At 50.1% G+C, this 21,496-nt stretch overlaps 2 protein-coding genes across 9 annotated transcripts; both read left to right on the forward strand.

The window, feature by feature from the left end:
• The first annotated feature begins 951 nt into the window (after positions 1 to 951).
• LOC122367996 lies at positions 952 to 8,835 on the forward strand. Its single transcript, XM_043341579.1, has 10 exons — positions 952 to 1,152; positions 1,786 to 1,866; positions 2,234 to 2,380; positions 2,924 to 3,045; positions 3,941 to 4,213; positions 4,886 to 5,235; positions 5,361 to 5,539; positions 6,008 to 6,264; positions 6,948 to 7,106; positions 7,651 to 8,835. The coding sequence occupies exons 1-9, from the start codon at positions 1,054 to 1,056 to the stop codon at positions 7,099 to 7,101; spliced, it is 1,662 nt and encodes a 553-aa protein (XP_043197514.1). The 5' UTR covers positions 952 to 1,053; the 3' UTR covers positions 7,102 to 7,106; positions 7,651 to 8,835.
• A 549-nt stretch (positions 8,836 to 9,384) lies between these two features.
• LOC122367997 (XK-related protein 6-like) lies at positions 9,385 to 18,689 on the forward strand. Of its 8 annotated transcripts, none has more exons than XR_006254161.1 (7): positions 9,407 to 9,463; positions 10,841 to 11,326; positions 11,718 to 11,864; positions 13,166 to 13,389; positions 15,076 to 15,231; positions 15,766 to 17,690; positions 17,812 to 18,689. XR_006254161.1 is itself a non-coding variant. In XM_043341580.1 (6 exons), exons 2-6 carry the CDS (start codon positions 10,974 to 10,976, stop codon positions 16,416 to 16,418), a joined length of 1,533 nt encoding a protein of 510 aa, XP_043197515.1. In that variant the 5' UTR covers positions 9,385 to 9,463; positions 10,841 to 10,973; the 3' UTR covers positions 16,419 to 18,689. The 8 variants fall into 8 exon arrangements, 6 of the variants coding, with proteins under 6 accessions (XP_043197515.1, XP_043197518.1, XP_043197516.1 ...); XR_006254162.1 differs by lacking the exon at positions 9,407 to 9,463 and adding an exon at positions 10,164 to 10,229; XM_043341580.1 differs by having other exon boundaries at positions 9,385 to 9,463; positions 15,766 to 18,689.
• The last annotated feature ends 2,807 nt before the right edge of the window (positions 18,690 to 21,496 follow it).

The following is a 21,496-nucleotide window of genomic DNA, read 5'->3' on the forward strand; positions in this document are numbered from 1 at the left end:
TGGCGCCATACAGGTGTACCACCGCGCCGGTGGGCCAATCACCGAGCCGTTTCACCCGCACACTGCCACGTCGCACCGGCGTTCAGCTGGCGTTGCCGCAGGCAGGAGAAAGTATACAGAGCACGCACAGCCGGAGGCGGATTCGGCAATCCCTGAGCCCCAACCCGCAGCAGTAGACCGGCGCCGCTAATCGGTCCATCGCGGCGGCTGAGCGGCTGACCGATGATGGATGACTGGGGTTCACCCCGACTGGAGGCCGGAGGTGGAGGACCAACTGGGAGGGCTCGGAGGGCAGGAGGGCTGGCAGAAACCCCGCAGGGATCTGATCTGCGTGCCGATCCCTGCGATGGCCGCTGGCCGCTGAGTGAGAGACCGGCCGGGAGATGCGATGCACAGGTCACAGGCAGACTGGGGCGAGATACTAGGGAGTGCCGATGCGGAAGCGAATAAGCCGAAGCTGGCGCTGATCGGTGCTTGCATGCAATGTAGCCTGCATAGTTGTTCGTATGGGCTGCCGATTGAAATTTGAAACAGCTGGTAAGATGGATGACCAGTAGGAGCAGCTGGCTTGGATAACCAGTAGGAGCTTGGCTGCCAGGCCAGCCTGTGAAGTTGAAGTGTGAACCGGCATAAATACACCAAAAGAACCCGGCGGCCGGTATGCACGGTGTCGGTGCCCAAACGTCCGCGATCAGACCGGACGGCTCTGACATACTCTCTCGCCCAAGCGTCCACCACGATCCCAAGCTGAACATGAATTTCGCTTTTTTATCATGTAAGACAGCATATTATGCCTGTGCTCTGAGCATATCTGTCTAGACATTGTGTAATGCACTTGCTTTATGTGTACCGAAACGGTAAACTTTGAATTAGTAGCCGATAGTTATCGTTGTTTGTAACTGCTGCGTATAATCTGTCCCATATGTTCTTAGTGTGTTGTTGACGCGTATTTTGAATTCACCATAGGGCTCAGCCATTCCTAGAGGAATTCTAGGCACCTTGGAAAAAAGCGAAATCGCGCTAGAGATTTCAGCCGATCTGGCAGCTCTTCCGATGCCACTGGGGCGCCTTTTAATCCAAAGCGCCTTTTTCGTGTCTCATGTTTGCTCGTTTATTGCGGAGGCCTATATATGCTTCAAGATGCTGGAAAAGGTTGGTGATTAATAAGTATTTCCATTTTAGGTGCATGTTCTTTGCAAGAAATACAGTTGTTGTTGCTGTTGTTGTGGGTTAGGGCGCAAGAAATACAGGTATATGTCAAGTTTAGGTCCTAACTATAACTGTGACGCTGTTGATACAAATCTATAACAGCAAAAAAATTATGTTTTAGGTTACGTTAGGTTGTAAGTTTTAGGTTGCATTGTAGGTTTGTAGGTAGTAGATTGGTAGGTTATAGGTGAAAAGGTAAGGTTAGTTCAGGTTTGATTATGTTTTTCTTTTAGTTACGAGACATATAAGTATCATTTTTGGATTCAGGATGTCAAATAATGGTCAGAAACACTAAATTCAAAATCAACTAATTTTGAAGCGGGGACCTCCATGTGTACCGGCCAAATAATGTAAGAATATGAAAAAATTATCCATGAAATCTGCTTAGGACTTAAACTTGACATTTACCCACATGGCTATAGGTATCACCAGCAGAATTATAATCTTTACATAATTTTTAAAAAATGCTGTAAGTGAAGATTATGAGTCGTGTAACCCTTGTTACTATATTGATATTAAATATTGAATAGGTACAAGTCCGCCACCAACTTTATGGAACATTCCTTCTTCCAACAGGATCACTTCCAAGTAATCTGGAAGGCTGATGCCAAGTACATCTTGTGCGAGAAGCTTGATATGATTCCAGACCTGGAACCGGTGAGCATCAAATATAGCAATTTGCTTATAGCAATAGCAATTGCTGATGATGGCAATTTCAATTTGCAGTAACACATATTATATGTAATTGGTTTGAGCCATGTTGCAATCATTTCATAAATGAAAACTTGCATTTTTAAAATGGAACTATCAACTTTCCCCACAGGCTTCGGTAACAAAGTTGTATCAATTGTGAATGACAATATTATTGGTATGAGTGGTGTGTGCGGTGATCTGTATTTGAATATAACGCGTCTTGTCACTAAGTATTTGTCATCTGCATTATAGCTGACTATTACGGTAATACGATCGTGCATTGGTCCCAGACAAGAATACCCCAGTGAGACCTTGCATTATTTCGTTTCAGGAGTTGATGGAGGGCACCACTGTGGCCTACCGATGTCCGGCGTCAAAGGAATCGGCCCTGCAGTGGATTCAGCTGTACCAAGAGGCCGCCAACATCACCCTGACGACGTACGACTCCATGTCGAATGGCCAAAGGGTGGTGTACTGGGTGAGAGCTTTAGTTTATGAAATACCAGTTTGGGCTCGCCGTGTAAAGCTCGGCAGGGGGGTACTTTTGCCCGAGCAATCGACCTGGGCCCGCCAATGGAAAATTCTGCTGGTGCAGAGCCTCCTGAGGGTTCAGCAAAGACCCGCCGTATGAAAGCCTGTCGGGGTCTACTGACAGAGGGCCCGGCGGCCTGGGCTGGCTGCATGAATCCCCAGCTTGATGCCGCGTACTGAGGACCAGTCATCCAGCCGTCATACCGGGTGTCTCGGAGGACTGGACGGGCACCTACCAGCGGGCCCGCTAGATTTCGGGAGGGTCAGCTGACCCCTTTGTCCCCCTGACTCCTCCCTGGGTGCGCCACTGCACCCAGTAACTTTTACTCTTTTATATCGCAGGAAGGTGCGGGTTAATGAAACACCATGTTCAGGGTCAGTTAAAAAGGTAACGTTTTTAAATCGAGAAACTTTCATCCTCATTTAAATGACGGACTAATGAGTGGCAATTGATTTCATCACTTTTGTTAAGGTTGTCAATTTTTTTCAGGCCAGGCTTCGTTGTCACCACGACGTCCCAGAAAAGCCGAGTCGTCCGAGGAAAAACCAATCCGCCAAGGACACCGGGTGCCCCCTGCGCCTGAAAGTGACTGTCGCCAACATTCCAAAACGGCAAGTTTCTCACCGTCTTTTGTCATTGGCACCTTTTACCAGGGCTGCGGAGTCGACCCAACTTTAGCCAACTCCGACTCCGACTCCGGCCTCACAAAATCGACTCTGACTCCGACTCCGACCTATTAGTTCTGGAAAGCATTTATTTGGCCCTTTGGTTCACCGAACCAGTGCAGAGACGTGAACTTCGGGAGAAAAGAAAAGGCTGATCAAAATCGTAGGTCGATTTTGTTGTCTGACCACTTTGGATCATCGGGATAATTGCCATTTTGCTTTCACCAGACAACAATTTCACTTGATGGAAGGCGATTTTCGGACTACATGGCCGGAGTCGGTAAAATCTTATCGACTCTGGCCAAGAAAAAAGATCGACTCCGACTCCGACCAAAACTGTTGACTCCGACCGACTCCGACTCCGACTCCGCAGCCCTGCTTTTTACAAACGCCTTAGTTGATCAAACGATCAACCGCAATTGAAAAAAAAAACTACATATTTGATGAAGGAGTTCGCTGCCGAAAAGATTTCAAGTCGCTATCTTTCTTAGTTGTGCCAATCTTGGCTCAGAAAACTAAAAACGGTGATAATCCGAAACATTTCACCTCGCTCGTTCCTTGCCTCAAAAGGTTTCTTGCTGGTACCCAGTGGCGGATCCAGGGGGGGGCAAAATGGGCATTTGCCCCCCCCCCCCAAACGGCATGATTTCAACATTACGCCTATGGACGATGCATGGAAAGAATCGATAAATTTTTATGGTTTGCCCCCCCCCCCCAAACCTCTGAGCTGGATCCGCCTCTGCTGGTACCTTATAAAAGTGCGTGGAAGGAGCGGAATTTCTTCTGAATAACACCATCGTCTCGTGTTTTTTATATTTGTTGACGAATCCTCCCTTTCCAGGAATAGGTCTACAGACCCATGCGCGGCTTACGAGCTACGGGTGACATGTAACAAGAAGCCCCACAACCACGCCGTGGACAACGCTGCCGCTCTGAGACATCGACGCGTCTCTGAGCTGACGAAGGCCCGGCTGATGGAGCTGTTCCAGCACCACCACTCGCCCTCCACGGCGCTGGAGACCCTGAAACTACAGCTTCAGGAGGAGCATGGGAGCGCCTACCCGTCGGTGGCCGCAGACCGAGCCATTGTCCCAGATAGGATGGCCGTCTACTAGTAAGTTTTTAACAGCTTGATGCAAAGCCACACTGCCACAAGTTAGCAAGTCTGTAGGGACAGTATCTGAAATAATTAGACTTTCCCTATAAAGTTACACATGATTCTCATATATGAGATGCAATTGATCGTTACACGGAGCAGAGATGATAGGGCTACTCAGAAAAGAAGGCCGCATGTCTGGGATATGTGGTTTCGATCCGAGACTGATCTGGCCATTGACAATTTTTGGGTCCCCTATTGCAATCTGCCTGTTTTCGTGTCACATCCAGTTCTACTGTTATCTATGAATTGTGTTGTGCTAAAAACTCGCAACATTTTACGCTGCGATAAATGCATTCTGGTTTAGTAAAAGCTATCGATAATCATATTACGTACGCCTATGTGTCAGGGTCATTTCCGTTTTCCTGCTATTCGTGAAAAACCTGAAGGGGAATGGCGTCTAGACGCCCCCCTTCCGGCCCAGCGCAGGTTAACATTATTTTCACCTTGGATTTGTGTAATTCAATGCGCTGAGGGGTAAGCTATATTTTGATTAGGACGAATCAGGAACAAGTGGGACAGCTGAAGCTTAACCATAAGTACACTGTTATGCAATCGGTATTTTATCACAAAATGAAACTGACCACCACTTGCAGCTGGAAGTCAATTGACAATGCAATGTGTTTTCAGCCTGTACTACAAGCACTGTCGGGAGCGTTACCCAGCCTCGACCCAGGAGGAGACCATGGACCTCATCCGCCACATGAAGGACGTCCGCACGGCGGTCTCAGTCGAGGACGGCGAGACGGTGATCGCGGCGGTGACGCCGCTGATGGAGCGCGTCCACACGCTCCCCGACGCGGGAGAGGTGGTCTTCGTCGACGCCTCAGGAGGGATGGACCGGCACGGCCAGCGCGTCTTCCTGCTGATGTGCTGGAGCCCGGCCGGTGGTCTGCCTCTCGGTGTCATCGTCTCCACCTCGGAGACCGAGGCCGTGGTGGACAAAGCCTTCCGGCTGCTCGTCGGGATTTTACCAGACGGTACGATATACCTACATTTGCCATGAATTCCCATATCTGGCGGCTAAACTCTGAATTGTCCAGTCAGTTGTGCATTGGTGTATAAAATCCAATATCGTGTTTGACCGAGAATGCTTCTTTGACAGGCGCCTTTGGCGGGCGTGGAAGGCGCGGCCCTCTGTGCTTCATGACGGACGACTGTCAGGCCGAGCGGAACGCGCTGTCGGCGGTGTGGCCTGAGGCGCGGCTCCTGCTGTGCACGTTTCACGTCCTGCAGGCCGTCTGGCGATGGCTTCACAACGGCAAACATGGCATCGACAAGCAAGTGAGTAGTTTCTACTGGGAATGAATTTCCGTTCATTTTTGTCTAATTACCCCTTTTTGAGAAACACAGAGAGAGAGCGAGAGAGAGAGAGAGAGAGGGAGAGAGGGAGGCAGAGAAAGAGATAGAGACATAGAGAGAGGGAGGGAGAGAGAGAGAGAGAGAGAGAGAGAGAGAGAGAGAGAGAGAGAGAGAGAGAGAGAGAGAGAGAGAGAGAGAGAGAGAGAGAGAGGCAGGCAGACAGCTAGGCAGAGGCAGGCATAGGCAGGCAGTCAGGCATAGACAGGCATAGGCTGGCAGTCAGGAATAGACATGCAGTGATACTGGTCTAAAAGCTGTAAAAGAACGTAAATGAGTTTGATTAATTTCATCTCAAACACCCCGTATATTTACATTTACCTTCACCCTTCACCCTGCACCCCTCCCGCCTCCCACACTCGGATACAAGTTAAATTGTGCATTTTCTTCCAGCACAGGCAGGCTATCATGGCACTAGCCAAACAGCTCGTGTACGCCAACAATGAGGCGGAGATAGCGACGACGATGGAGCTGGTGGCTACCGAGTGGGGCGAGCGCTACCCACTGCTGGACCAGTACCTGCAGGGTTTCGCTGCCCGCCGTCAAGAGTGGGCGCTGTGTCTCCGCACGGATGTCCCCACCCGGGGACACAACACGAACAACATCGTGGAGTCCGCCTTCAGAGTCCTCAAAGACTCTGTCCTCTACAGGTCAGTCTTTATTCATATGGTTCACCTAATTGCGGTTCAATAAATAAAACAGTTAACCTGGCGTTCATAGACAAACCTGTCTTTTAACTAAAGTTGATTGTAAAACTGTTTCGGTGACCGGAGGTATTGCGATAGATTCATTACTATTTTAAAATATTTCAAGTTGTAAGGTTGCCCAAAAGTGGCAAATGTTGAAGAAATGTCAAAGTTGCAGTTACAGACAAATTCCAATTAATAAAGACAAATAATTGGAAAAAAGCCAAAGCAGGGGAGTAGTTTTTCCTTTCAATATAGGTCGGAGGGCTGAGAGTGAGCCGGTAAAATGTTCTCGAAAACACCATCAAAATCCCTAGGACTGTGCAATTCTCCCCAGTGTCTGCCAAAGTTCAGAGCCTGAAGCCCCCGAAACGGAATTGGACCATACATCCCTTCGTCAAAGACGACTTGTGACTTTCATGGATTAACACGGATTAACTTGTGAATATCACGGTTTTACATTTCTGTTAACCCTACATGTGGAAGAAAAACAAACTTTCGCATTTCGGGTAGGTTGTGAAATTGTTAGTTGTGCTTTTGGTTGCTCTTCTGAAAGCCTTATTGTGTCCATACGATGGCAGTCTACCGTTAATTATAGCTGCAAAGAAATTGTTGAAATATTCGCTTGACACGCGCTGTTTTTCCAGGACTCGGGCGTTCAACCTGCTGCAGCTGTTTGATTCCGTCACGGTCCAGCTCAGCAAGCACTACGCCAGGAGGGCGTGCGACGTGACCAACGGCCGGCAGCGGGCGGCACTGCGCCGGTCCGCGGCGGCACCAGCCAAGAAACGGGCACTGTGACGCAGGTATTTTGCATGACACGAGAACTGATTAAGGTCACATAAGACAGCTCGTTTTCCAATGCTGGTCCCACTAGTACTGCCACATGGCTGTGCAAAGTGACCAATGCAATCGGCGCACCCCTAAGGGGTGCGCCGGCTCGGCTCCCAGTTCGCTAATATGTTCGCTAATCTTTTCTTGTTTCTTCTTTTTTCCCTTTGGGGGTCTGTTTTAAAAGGCCAAGCTGACAGTACTGGGGCGAATGAACAGGTTCGGATTTTCGTACAAGTAACCGTCCGTCAGTTTATGTTGTACAGTCTGTCTTAAAAGTCCGCGAAAAAGCAACGGTGGATCCATCAAGCCTGACCGAGGAAGGGCCTGCTCAATTTGAGTCATCAAAACAATTGATATTCTCGTCCATTCCCCAGGTCAATTGGTTCGGTGACTTTCAAAGTAAAGCAGGCCTTTCTTCAGTAAGGCTTGATGGATCCACCGTCACTTTGCGCGGTACTTTTAAGACAGACTGTACATACGAATTTTACAGGATTTTATGTGTTGCCCCTCCCACAGGTGACGGAGTTCACCTATCAGGTGAAGTCGCTGACGTCGGTCGGCATCACCTACCTGGTGGACCTGAACGTCGGCGCCTGCACCTGCAGGATGAACCGGCGGACTGGCGGCTGCAAACACCTCCGAGCCGTGCGGCAGCAGACTGGCGCTGTGCCGGAGGCGACGGCGACAAAGGAGACGCGGAGGGCCTTGATGGACATCGCCATGGGGACCAGCCAGCAGCTGCCAGGCAACTGGTTCGACCCTCTGGTCGCCGAGCCGTCCACCTCGTCACCTCCTGGCCCCACGCCCGCCAGCGCCCCGGGAGTCGCGCAGCCCCAGCCGTCGCCGAGTCCCGAGGAGTACGACGACGACGCAATGGACTTCGAGGACCCCGCCGCTGCGGCGGCGGCTGTCAGTGGAGCTGAGCAGCGACGCTCAGATGACCGGACGCGCCAAACCGTGGCGTTCATCCAGGAGTGGGCAGCCTTCATGTGCGAGGCAGTCGTCCAGGACGACACCTGGGAGAGGGCTGCCGCTGCCTTCCAGCAGAGGTGGGGCCAGCTGCCCACTGCTGGCCGCCAGTCCGCTCTGCACCAGTTTGGAGGTGCGCAGGGCTGCCGGCGGAACGCCACCCAGATTCCGGTCCAGCCGACCAGCACTGCCCGTCGCACCAGCACCAACGTGCGGGGTCGCGCTCGCTGGCCCGCTGGACGGCCGTGCCGCTCCGCGCGCACCGGGGAGCACGGCTACGTGGCAGCCTCCGCCAGGCGGTCGGCGGCGCCCCACAGCCTGGCCACCTGTGTTGACCAGAACCGCCCCCTGGGGCGCTGAGTGGTAGAGGTGAAGTGGGGGAGACCGGGGTAAGTTGGTGCCAGGGGGGGGGGGGTAAGTTGGGACGGAAGGGATATTTCCAATACTTCTCGACAGTTGGCGTTCAAACTTATTTTGTACATGCACAGTAACGCCGTCTGTTTGTCAACGTGGTGTCGGCGCGTGCTGAGGTAAGTGCTGTTAATAATCGCTACAAATGTGTTTCAGGTACCAAAAGTGATTTTCTTGCTGTGAAAATATTCTCTTCTAGTGTCGTTGTGTGTGCCTTTTTGTTTGCCGCAGGAGTACTGCAAACGTTTGTGTTTTGTCGTTAATGCCCGCATGGATTAGCGATGATTGTTCATGTGAAACATGAATAAAAATGTGTTTAGATAAACTGTTTTTCCTAGTGTACCAACTTGCCTTAGGCCCTGGCCCAACTGACCCCCCGCCGCGGGGTAAGTTGGGACATTGGAGGATGGCCGCTTTGATCAGATATGACACCAAGACGATGCTACCATCTCTCTTATATTAAGTCTTCTTTAAAAGATAAAGAAATCAGATCTCAGTTAATAGCCAACAAATAATGATGTATAGTTATACCGAAGTTATGACGCTTCAAGCAATAACTGGCTCAACTAGCGTTAGCGGAATGACGCAAAATTAGCAGGTGACCAGTGACCACTCCCAGTTCGCTAATATGTTTGCATCATTAACATACCTTCCACTATAAGCACGGTTTCTCAATCTTAACATAAAATATAACATCTTTTCATGTAATTTGCATCTCTAATATACCCCAGTCAAACTTGCATCACTAATGTAGTGGGGGACTTCTTGGGACGAATTAGTTTCTAGGGACTTACACATTTATGCTCATTTCCCCACATTTGTCGCCAGGGGGAGAATTCCCCAGAATTTTCCGCTAGGAGTGGCTGAGCCCTATGGTGAATTCAAAATACGCGTTGTTGACGTTATGGAATTGAATGAATTTGAATTGAATGAAAGAAGGTTGAAGTAGGTAGGTATTCCCGGTAATTCAAGTTGACAAGTTGAGTTTTGGCTTGATTGACTGAAGAATTGGGGATGCGTTGTACTTTGTTAAATGTTACACATTACTTTGTTCCTCGTTAAAGGGACCCTCCCACCTTAACATTAGATTTGAGTTGAGATAGCCAAAATGGGGTCCCTGGCTCACAATTACCGGTTTCGGCACTCACAACATCGAGAAATGCCTTAAATCGGAAATATTGAATTTCAAAATTGCAGCATTTTGATTCAGAGGGGCTAATGCTGAGGAATACCCCTCTGAATGTGTGACGTCAGCGCAGATATCTAACGATTTTTAAATGTTTGACTAAAACGTTTTGTAGCACGCGGTGGTATATGCTATTTGCGCGCAGCATCTGCCGCAAACGCCGCACTTCTAAAATAAAGTCGCTAGAAACAGCGGAGATCCCAAAAAAGTAAACAAAAGTAAAAGTCAAATATCTTGAAAACCGGTGAATATTTTTCGGTGAAATTTGGTAGATATTCGTTTTCGCTCTTTCTGAACCGAGCGACATCACTTTCATGCCAATTCATAAACTTTTTTGAAGGTGGGAGGGTCCCTTTAAACTTCGTTAAGGTTGATCAGATGTGAAATGATGACCAATTCAAATTTGATATCAATATTGTCGTAATTTTGAAAGGCGTGCTAAAAAAGGCCAAATGAGCAGGAAAGATTGTATAATGTGGCGTGTGGTTCTAATTCTGAAAATGATGGCCTTTGCTTGGTCATAAAGCAGGTTGGCACCCCCCCCCCCCACACACACACACACACACCACACAACAATCTTCAGGGTTTGTTGTGGGAGAGGAAAACAAATGCTTTCTTAACTAGGATTTAGGTCAGTGTCAGCTGTGCTGTCCCAACTCCCACACACTTCCACAGGGCACTGACATTTAAGGGTTGTTCCAGCCCACCTGGTCATCTCTCATCCCATTCCCAAATGCCAGCCCTTTGTCAAGTGCAAGTCACCCATCCCTTGTCTCAGCAAGCCTGTCATGGGGCACGCATGTCACTCGACCCAGTCTGCAGGCCTTTCAATGCAACGCCCGGCCCAGCTTGCCTCTGGCAGCTGGTCGCTATGCCAGCCGGACTGGGGCTGAGGCTGTAATTTACTCAACAAAATCCATTGAAACAGGGCCAGGCTGTGCTTTTGGTGTATTTCAATTTGGTGACCCATTTTCTCAGTGGAAGTAGTGTGTGGCTGACTTTCTCTGTGGGCTGATTTAGTGTCTTGCTCTTAGCATCAGATATGCGTATTGAGAGCCCATCTACAGATAAGGCGACTAAAGAGTTTGTCTTGCTTCTTTTTCTTTTCAAAGCAATCATTTAAGCATTTCTTCTCTACAGATCTGAGCATCCTGCATCATGAAGCCTCTACATACCTGAGAAAATAAGCTGTAATACATTAGAAGTTGAAGCCAGCCAGCTAGTCACCAGATCCCACCACAGCTGTCTGCTGAGCCGCTCAGCCACTCCAGCCATGCTGCCTCCCTCGCCTCCGCCCGGCACAAACGGCACCACCGGCAGCGGCGGGAGGAACAGCAATGGAGAGCTGCGTCCCCTGCAGGCAGTGCTGGCCGACTCCGCGAACGGTGGTGTCGTGCCCGTGGTCGTGCCGGCAGACGAGGTGGACGCCCTGCCGGAGAAGATGCAGTACACCTACAAGGACCTGGCAGTGGTGCTGCTGTCCATCGTCAGTTTCCTGGTGGACACGGGGACGGATGTGTGGGTGGCGGTGCATTTCTACAGGACGGAGAGGATGTACGAGTTCGCGCTGACGCTCGTGTTTATCCTGGTACCGGCGCTGACCATGACCGGCTTCAGTCTGCGATGGTGAGTGGCGGAGATGACAGGAAGCTGGGGCCTTCTAAGCTTCCTTAGGTCCTGAGTTAGGGTCGATGTTGTTACTATTTGTCCTCACATATTAGTAGGCGGTAGAATGAACGATAGTCGGTAGAAATTTTCTTTGGTAGTAAAAAGATTGTACGAATTCGTCGCTGGAAAACCTTTTGACCGTTTCTCGCTTTGCATCTTGCTATTCAGTATTCACAACTATTAAGTGACCAGTTTGTTCATTTCATTTGATTTCAATTATGTGGGTACTTGCTTGAAGTCTGTGCCCACAAAGTGTAACCAGGGTTTACAGTGTCCGTTCTCTCTAAAAAAAAAATACGTTTCAGTTCATCAACTCATTCATTACCCGTTCCCGTGCGCCCGCCCCCAGGTATCTGAACGACGCGGACCAGGGCGGCGGCGGCGCGGAGCAGACCGATTGTCCCGGCTCGCCGTCACCGACCCGGCCCCGGGTGCCGATGTGGAAGTGGATCCTGCGCATCATCTGCCTGACTCTGCAGCTCGGGCCGCTGCTCAGGTCGGTAACCGGGAGAGTGCGAGACGCAGCGGGCGGTAACGTCTGACACTGCGACCGTGGTCGACTTTGAGGGGTAAAGACGTATGACACTGCGACCGTGGCCGACTTTGAGGCACACTAATGTTGGCAACATCTCCGTGAGACGTTTCTTCAGGTGCAGGGTTGGCATTTTTGCCGGCAAAAACTAGTTTTTGCCATTTGCCGGTTTAAACCGGTTTTAACCGGCATAAAGTGGCAAAAACTGGCAAAAACTAAAACAGTCAAAACGCTATGCCTCTACATGCGTTTGAGCAGGACACGTTTTAAGTAGGATTCAGTCAATACAATATGCTTTCAAACAGAAGTGGAATCTTGACCATTTTAGTGTTAAATAGTTCCGTGAGTCCTCTATAATTAACCAATAAGGCGCCTTTTTGGTGAGACAAATGAGAAAGTGCGCCGGCGGGCGGCGAGTATTGAAGAAGTGGGAAAGGGCATCTGCCACTGACTTGTGCACCGGACCCTACGAACCGGTTCCTAACAGTGTCAGTGCCAAATTTGTGCTTAGTCGACGTAGCCGTTCTCCCAATCTGGAAGCGTCACCCCGCACGTGCGCACGTGCAAAATGGACCCCGACCGACTATGCACGACACCCTACTAATCAGTCCCTAACGGTGTCCCAATTTGAGCGCAATCGACCCAGCCATTCTCGAGGTCTGGTCGGAAACGACTCCTGCATATGCTCATGTGCAGAAGCACACCAACAGCGATGCATGAAAGTGCACTTCCTGGTGGACATCTATTGACTACCGACAGACATTTTAAGCAGCGGTAAACTAGCGAGACAATGCTTACTGGGTCCCAATGACAGACATGACTTTGTACATTTCAACCGATGGCTTTTTAGGCAAGCAACGCAGTTTTGGCCACTTGAGTTTTTGCCAGTTTCTGCCAGTTTCTGCCACCATGGTTTCTGCCAGCCGGTTTAAACCGGTTAAAACCACTGGCAAAAACCAGTTTTTGCCACCCTCTGCCAACCCTGTTCAGGTGGCTTTATTTTTCAGTTCGTGTCATTTCAGCTACTTTCAACACAAGCTGTCGTTTGTTAATGATGTTTTAGAAATGACAGGCCATATTTTCGTTTCACTAGGCTCTTTGAAGTTTGGCTTGCCCTGTAAGCTGTAAGATATGTAGGTATCTCCTAAAAGTGTATTTCGCTATGCATCAATTCAGTGAGTGTAACCAGCAGCGCTCCTCAATATCTTATCTCCAATTTTTTTCAACCTTATTTGACCTTGCTCCCTACCCCGCTCCCTTTTCAGGTATATCGAGGCCATGGTCTACGGCATCAAGAGCATGCGCGCCAAGCGGGCGGGCGACCGTGCGGGCCACATCAAAAACTACATCTACATGATCTACAAGGACGCGGACGCCACACTGTTGCGACTGTTCGAGTCATTCATGGAATCGGCCCCGCAGTTGGTACTTCAGCTGTACATTTTGGCCAGTGAGCACAATCGCTTCAAGCCGTCGGAGCCGCTGAACAGTGAGTGAGGGGAATGGAGCGATGGATAGCTGGAAGTTCGTCCGGTATTTGTGTGTCATGTCTGATATTGAAGTGTGTATATGTAGACTGGTATTTGGTTTGATGGTGACCGCCGTCGTATTCTGATCGTATCTGTCAGGTGTCCCAGCCGGCTGGTGTGATTCCTTTTTGGGCACTGTCGTATTCTTATCGTGAATGTCTGAGGTATCCTAGGCTGCCCTGGGGCTGGCTTTTGTGTACCCTGCTAACCCTGCAGTGGTTTCTATCGCCAGAACAACTATTGCTTAGTACTGGTTACGAGCGCATGCTTTTCCTGAATTACCTACCTGCTAAGACGGTTGGTACATACGTGTCTTCTGTATCTTATCACCCGGGCTGGTGGTCCAGTATCTAATGGGTGTTGAATATGCCCTGTAGGTAGATAGACGGTATCTTAATCCTCCCCCCCCCCCCCATCTTACTAATCTCGCGGTTACAGGGCACCTTGAGCTCCCCATTGCAGCCGATGTGCCCGAGAAGACTCCTTCTTGGCACGTCTCGGGATTCACTTCTTCATTCCACGCTCGCGGTACCTGCGTACTAGTGACTAGACTGTTTTTATCGGTGTTTTAGAGCCGTGGCGGTAACTCCAAAAGGACATTGGGTCCGCGATGTGGTTCGGTTGATTGGGACACACAACTTTTTCTTCAGTTCGGAATAGGTGTTTATTGAGTTGGTTGGCGTTGGGATGGACACGGGCTGCATGGTGCATGAAGGAGAGCTGGTTGTTAGCGGCACATTAGGTTGTGAGTTCATAGAAACCGTGATAGAACTTCGGCAGCTGCGAAGGCTCATGGGACAGATGACAGAACGCACGCACTGAACTCTGCGGGAACACCGTTGCCGGGATGGAGTTTCTCGAATGCCGAATGAAGTCATGTGATGCGTCCTTGAGGTACGGTACGGTTTAGTCCGGATTATTGTATTTGATGTGCATTTTGCGTCTGGCCCGCTGTTTGTCCGATATAGTCCGGCATACTCTATGTCGCATGTTTGTCTCAATGTAGGCGCATGCTCATAGAAAGACGGAACAGATGTGTGCGGTTGATGCGTAAGTTGCGATGGTGTGCCTTGACTGATACTGAAGGGTTGTATTTAAATTCTGGCAAGTTTTTTTATTGAAATAGGTTGATGCTTAGCCTGTCTTCAAAAACTGGTGGATGGGAAAATTATTGTTCCTTTACGATAAACTATCCATTCGAGCCATTCAAAGACGAGCTTACTACCTAGGCTCTGACTTGTTTGTTCGTTCTTATCGCTGTCATTCAAACCAATCTGTATCTCAAGTGTCAATTGTTTGCTCAAGCTCTTGGAGAGGTATTGTTTCTTATCTATCGACACTTGATAAGACAGGTAATACAGACAATGGACATTGAGGAAGGCCGAAGGATGATTGACAGGAGGCCACTAAACGCTTTCAGCTTTGTATCGACAAACTTCATCATCGTATCCTCTCGTTACCCCGCCCTTTCGTTACCCTGCCCCTCCTCGTTACTCTGCCCCTCGTTACCCGTTTACTCATTACCCTGTGTCCTTTTGTTTCTTCTGTGTCCCTTCGTTACACCTTTGTACCCTGGTTGCCCGTATATCCCCCGTAATTACCCCGTGAACCCTCGTTAATCCTCACTAATTACCCCGTCTCCCCAGTCACCCTACAGGTAGCGGCGGTGGGTACCAGCCTGTTCTCCCTGGCCTGGTCTCTGTGCAGCTACCAGCGCTCGCTGCGCTACAGCCTTCCGGCCAAGAACAACCTCTCCACGCCGGCCACCGTGGTGCTCTTCTTCTGGCACCTCTGCAGCATCGGTGAGCGGAACCGGCCGCCCTCCCCCTGCACAGCCCTGTTGTCGCTCAGTTTGGAAGGCGCGTCCTGCCCCCCCCCCCCCCTGTCCCCGGCAGGGCTCAGTGTGGGAGTCCCCCGAGTTATTGCGAATAGGGCTGCTCTTTATGAATGGGTACCCCGCCGCCGAGTGACTAGTAAAGGATATAGAGGTCGCCTTGATAGGCAGATGAGCTAGATTCTTTGTCAGCCGGCGCTTACATTTTGCTATAACAGATGCACTCCGCAGTTGCTCGTATCTTTGCTTGTATGTGGAAATACATGGAATTACAGGATCTGGAATCGCTATGCATGTAGTTAAATCTGTTGTCCTACTTCTTGTTATAAGTATCGTGGTGTTATGCAAAATATAGTGCCGGCGATTATGCATAATATATCCACGGCAAAGTATCAGTGGTTCATAAAAATTCAGCATACACAGTACATAACCTTGTCAGCGATTCTATGCTACCCCACCTCCACTCACGCCCCTGTTTGACACCTCCCTGCCTTCGTTCCAGGCTCACGAGTTTTGGCCATCAGTCTGTGCGCCTCGCTGTTTCCCGTGTACGTGGCCATCGGACTGGTCGTTCACTGGGTGCTGATGACCATCTGGCTCATCTGCCAAAAGACCCAGGCGTGCTACACTAAGTGCGAGGAGATGCTGTTTGTTCTCGTCCTGGGCGCCGTCTACATCTTCACCTTCTTCAACGTCAAGGACCAGACGACGCGGCTCAAGTATACGCTCTACTACCTGCTCTGTTTTGCCGAGAACACGGCTATGATTACCCTGTGGTATCTGAATGCCAACCGCACACTCTGGTGGTACCACCCCGGTCTGGCGGCTCAGGTGATACTGTTTGCTCTCGCCGTATCGTGTATGCTAGCCTACTACTGTCGGCTGCACCCGAGCCGCGGCCGAGAGGAACCCTCGGGCATCTGTGTCACTGGACAGGTGTGCCGTGATGCTACTCTCGCCCAAAAGTACGGAGCGAGATTAGAAGAGTGGGCCGGTAACCGCAGTCGCGGGGAGACACCCACGTGTAACATCCAGCAGCCGGCGGAGGGCGAGGAGCGTCATGAGACGGAGGACGGAGCGGCGCAGAGACAGTCCCCACCGCCGGCCGTTGTGGTGGCCGGGGTGCCGATTCACCAGAACGGAAACACGCTATGACACGGGCGCACGCCGACGCTCTGGGACTCTGAGGATAATGCGACGTGACGTGACGTGACGGTTGCGATGCGTAACGTAATGTATTGTGACTGCGGGGCGGCCGTCACGCGGAACGCATTGTGAAGTGATATGACGTGCGATCACAACGAAAGGACTAATTCGGCCGCTGGCTTGGCAATGCGACGGCCATCCGTAGCTGGCGCTAGTTTCGGTGCAGAAGTTGTCAGCAGATGTCGCTGGCGAACTCCGTCGACAAGCGCGCTGCTACGGTGGGTGGTAGAACTCTGGACTCCGTCGTGACGGGACGGAGCGGTGCCAGTGGCGGCTGCGGAGTCACGGAAGGGCTTTAACGCGGCGCGTTACACATACCTCACTGTGAAGTACGTAAGAGTCCGTCCCGTCCCGGCCCGAGGCGGGGGCGGGTGCGGCGGTCGAGACGATCCCAGTCGTCAGCCTGTCATGAATTCAGATGTAAATTCAGCTCGCAGATCGCATACTTTTGCCGATGTCGTATTTGGTTCATCGCTGCTCCCCCGGGCCGGTTGTCAGGATTTAGGTAAATAGGCTAACGTTTAAAAGCTGCACAGTACCTGGGGCTCACAGATATTCATCGAAGCTATTGGTGCTTTCGATTCTGCTTTTGCGGAATTTCTTTACTTATTATCGGCGAAGTTGTCTGGCTTGCTTCAAGTTCTCGTCTTCCGGCTGTGCATTCAGACTCAATCAAAACATGCCTGGGCCATTTGTATATTGCTTACACTGCACCACTCCACTTGTTTAATTAATGCGAATTCTTACCATCAAGGTTCGTCCCGGTAGGGTATTTGAACAGGGTATTATTTCCACCACTTCTGCCAGTTCTCTTTTCACGCTGCCAGTTAGTTATCCAAAGATATATTTATTCAATCCCATCCACGCATTTCGTATTCTCATTTTTCTTATAGATCACCCGTTCCTGTTTTTCGCCTCTAAGCTGTTACGAAGTCTGATGTGACAGCCTTCCATCCCAGGGATGTTATCTCGCCAGCCCCTTGCAGGTGTGTTCACAAACCCGAGCGGTTGTGCCGCTATTCACGCGTAGATCGCGTCGCTTTACCGTTGGAACACGCACGTATCAGTGTAACTATGTACCTTTTCTGGTACTACCGCCTTGCTGGGAAAAACTGCACCGCTGTGGTACTATTTTATCGTTGTGGATTACAACTGTACCGCTAGTGTATCGGTAACTGCAAGGTACACTCGGGGGCAGATTGATGTTCCACGACTCCCTACCCATCGAGCTCCCATGGCTCAGCACTGGCTGCTGCCAGTGGCAGCACTGGCAGCACTGGCACTGGCATGCAGTGCTGAGCAGTGCTGAGGGCAGGCAACACTGACAGCAGCCAGTGCTGAGCCATGGGATCGCAAGATGGGTAGGGAGTGGTGGAACATCATTCTGCCCCCGAGTGTACCACCATGGTGCCGCTACAGCGTTTGTGGTGCCCCCAACGCTTTGGTGGTAACTATCGTACAACTATGTATCAAGCAGGTAGCTATCGTAGCATGTTCACCGCTTATGGTACATACTGCTGTCTACTCTCAGTACACCCCGGTGATAAAGCATTCAGTACCTGTCGCGTTGCGCTTGCTGTGCACCCCTCCCCCCATATATCCCCCGACTTGGGGAACGATATAGCAAAGCTCCGATAAACTGGCGTATCGCCGTTAGCGTATTTTGGATGATCACAAACTAGGTTGGCTAGCATTCAGATCTGTAGCGACGGAGAACTAACGCTAGCGATAAGTTACGGTCAGTTCTCAGTAGTTTTCCTTGCCACGTCACGAGGATTAGTCTCACGTATAGTATGATATTGTTTCCACCGGGCATATGTGATAGGTTTATGTGGCCAACAGAGCGGTTGCTCCGTGTGGTGCTGTTTGGTGTTCGTTTTATGTGTTCGAATATCTGGTTATTCGTGCATGTTTTATGTGTTTCGTAACGCGCACCGATTGGATGTTTGGGAACGAGGAGCTGTGAAAGACCGGTTTCGCGATTGTGGTCGAAACTGCTACTGATTGATGTAGTTTCGATGGGTGTCGGATGAAAGCGAGTGAGCTGTTTCGAGTTGTAGTAGCCGATCGCTTTGTGGTGTTTTGTTTATCGATAGATAAACGGGACGGATGTGTTCTATGTACATCGTTCACTCATGGGCTGGCTGATATTGATCAAACTGAGACCAAACCATGTATTTCTGCGGGACGCTTGCATGAATAAATAGTTTGGAAATAAAACGTCTGGTTTTCGCGGGATAGATAGACCTGTCAATACTCTGTGGAAACGTTCTACTTCTAATGTTGTCTCACCAGTGACTGCATTGGACTAATTGTGCCTGTCGCAATTTCTATAGGTTATTTCCATTCAATGAATGAGATTATCCGGAATCTAGTATTCGTTCACTGAAGCTGTAATCCAATCCAAAACCGACTCCAAATGCCATGCATCGAAACATGTGCATTTTCAATGACTGAATCATGTCTTCCAGTTCCGTGTGCCCTACTCTCATCTGTCCCATGACTCACCATCCATCTCACGGTTCCCCAGAGGCCGATGTCCGACTACCCACCGGTCTACCACCATCCTGTCAGTCATCACATCTGCCGAGCGCCGAGCCTTCCATCCCAGACGGAGCCGTCACCGCCCGGACCGCGAAACTGGGTGAGCGGAGCACCGCGCCGGCCCGGGCGGATGCCATGGGCGGTCAGACGGGGGGGGGGGGCAGCCGGTTTCCGACCTAGGAATGCCGTGGGAAGGCGATGACCGCGCTCCAGCGAAACGGAGCGTCCTCTGCCCCGACTGATACGGGCGAACGTCATGACAAGTGAAACTTTTTCCAGGAACTGGCTGAATAACATGGTGTGCGGTAGGGCTTGCGGTGGGGTGCCGTTTTGTGGTGAGGAGGTGAACGGTGTCGATTGGTTGGGATGCCCCGAGTGTTGGCGGGGTTCATCTTCCGTTCACACACGTCATAGGAGGACGGGGAATTGGTTGCGGGGTCATCCTCTGCTCCCGGATAACGGGGACAACGACTAGGGCACAACTTCACTCGGTATCGCCATGGGGTCAGGCTGGCGCTCTCCCGGCCGATGGAGTTGGGCAGTGCGGCGACCGGCAGTGTAGAGCCCGTACTCTGCCAGTTGGACGGACAAAAGCTATGCTGACACTCCCAGTGTTTGCCCTATTCTACCCTGATAACCAGCCTAGGGGAAATGCAGAGCGTTGACCTCGTAGTTGCCATGGGCCCCACCCTCAGATCCCCACAAAGCCGCTCAGTTGCACCTCGACAAGAGGGCAAGGAATCAAGTATCAAGTCCTTCCTCCCGCAACGGCCCGGCAAACCTGAACCGTAAAGACGAGAACGTTACATAAATCAGTCCATGATCGTTCTCATCTGTGCTGGATTTACTGAAAAAAATAATCGCGTCAGTTGCTTGGAGTGGCTAAATGCGCCTTTTCTTGCTCCACTTAGAATTACGGCCACAAGAGGCTTAGGCCGGAGATTATGACTCTGAGCTTCTTATCTCCCGCTGAACATGGGAAAACCAGCGGCCCAGTAAGAGAACGACCTATTTGCCATTCATTAACGGGGAAGGTGTATGGACGGGTGGTGACGTGTTTCTGGACATACGCTGACACATATTTTGCGTGTTCCATTCAACAAACCATTGCCATTCGTGTAAAACAACACTGTTATGAAGGGATTTGATGCAGATGATGCTGCATACTTCGTTACGTCACTCGCGATTAGTGATCGATCTCCTATCCCGCGCCCTGCTGGGGGGGGTGTTTGAACACCCCCTTGTGGTTTTTCGCGAATATCTCAAAAACGGCGGCGCGGAGCGCCGCCGTTTTTGGTACACCTTATCATACATCAATTCTACACATGTTGTGAAAATTTCAGACCAAGGTCATTCAAGATCAGGTCACCAGGTCACTTGAAGTGACCTCACCTCATAAAAAGTTTCAATGTCTGTCATAGCTACACCGAGTGACCGATCGCTTTGAAACTTTCAGCGATTGCTGAGAGCAATAGCATGTACAAAATGTATATCTTACAATTTTGATATCGATGACCTAAGGTCAGGTCAATTTTGCGACCTCCCCATTATAAGTCAATGGGAGAAAAATGAAATGCGTCTCTTTTGGACGAAAGACATTATAAATACTCCCAAACACCGAATTACAAGTGGTTTAGACACACTGAACATGAAAATGGTGTCCGTGACCCTTGTTTATGCCCTGAGGTCATCTTAGGTCACGAATGGTATCTAACAGTTTTTCGCAAATAACTTTTGATAGAGGCACGCTAGAGCGATGAAAATGCCTTATATGTGTTCAGCTCGACGATACGGATCGACTGATATGCAACATGACCCTTTCCGGTCAGGTCATGACCTTGACCTGAGGTCAAATTTTCAAGTTGACCTTTCAAGGTCAAATTATAGTTCATTCGATGCGTCTTGACGAGAGGAACACGATGCCGGTGAAAGTAAGCTCGTACAAGGCTTGGGTCAAAAGTTATTGCAGAAAAACTGTTTCCGAAAAAATCGGCTATTTTTGCAGTTTTTGCCCCCTGCAGGCAAAACCGTTGACGTTAGGTCAAATCTGAGAGAATTACTCAGAAAGGGCGTTAATAGGGCTATCGAATGCACTTTTCCGCGGCGCTGTAGCTCTATTGGTTCCCGAGTTATGCGTTGGCTTCTTGGAAATTTTCGACATTCGACCTGGAAATCGGCGAAATTTTGCCTTCAATGACTTCTGGTGACCTGACCTTTGACCTGACCAAAAAATTGACCGAAGTGATTTCGTCATTATTTTTTACGCTCTTTCGAACGCCGCCTTCCGCGTATCGCTACGTGGCCCAGGAGCCGAGTTAGAAGGGGGGGTGTTCAAACACCCCCCCCCAGCAGGGCGTGGAAATCCAGGACCCCCAGCAGGGCGCGGGCTATACATGCTTTGGTAATATGAGCCTTCTACCTATTTCATTTATGACTTTTCTATAACATAAAGCAGCAAGTGAGTCGTGACTAGAGGTGGCAAA

Source organism: Amphibalanus amphitrite, unplaced genomic scaffold, assembly GCF_019059575.1.
Source record: "Amphibalanus amphitrite isolate SeventyFive unplaced genomic scaffold, NRLGWU_Aamphi_draft 000913F_arrow, whole genome shotgun sequence".
NCBI lineage: Eukaryota > Metazoa > Arthropoda > Thecostraca > Balanomorpha > Balanidae > Amphibalanus > Amphibalanus amphitrite.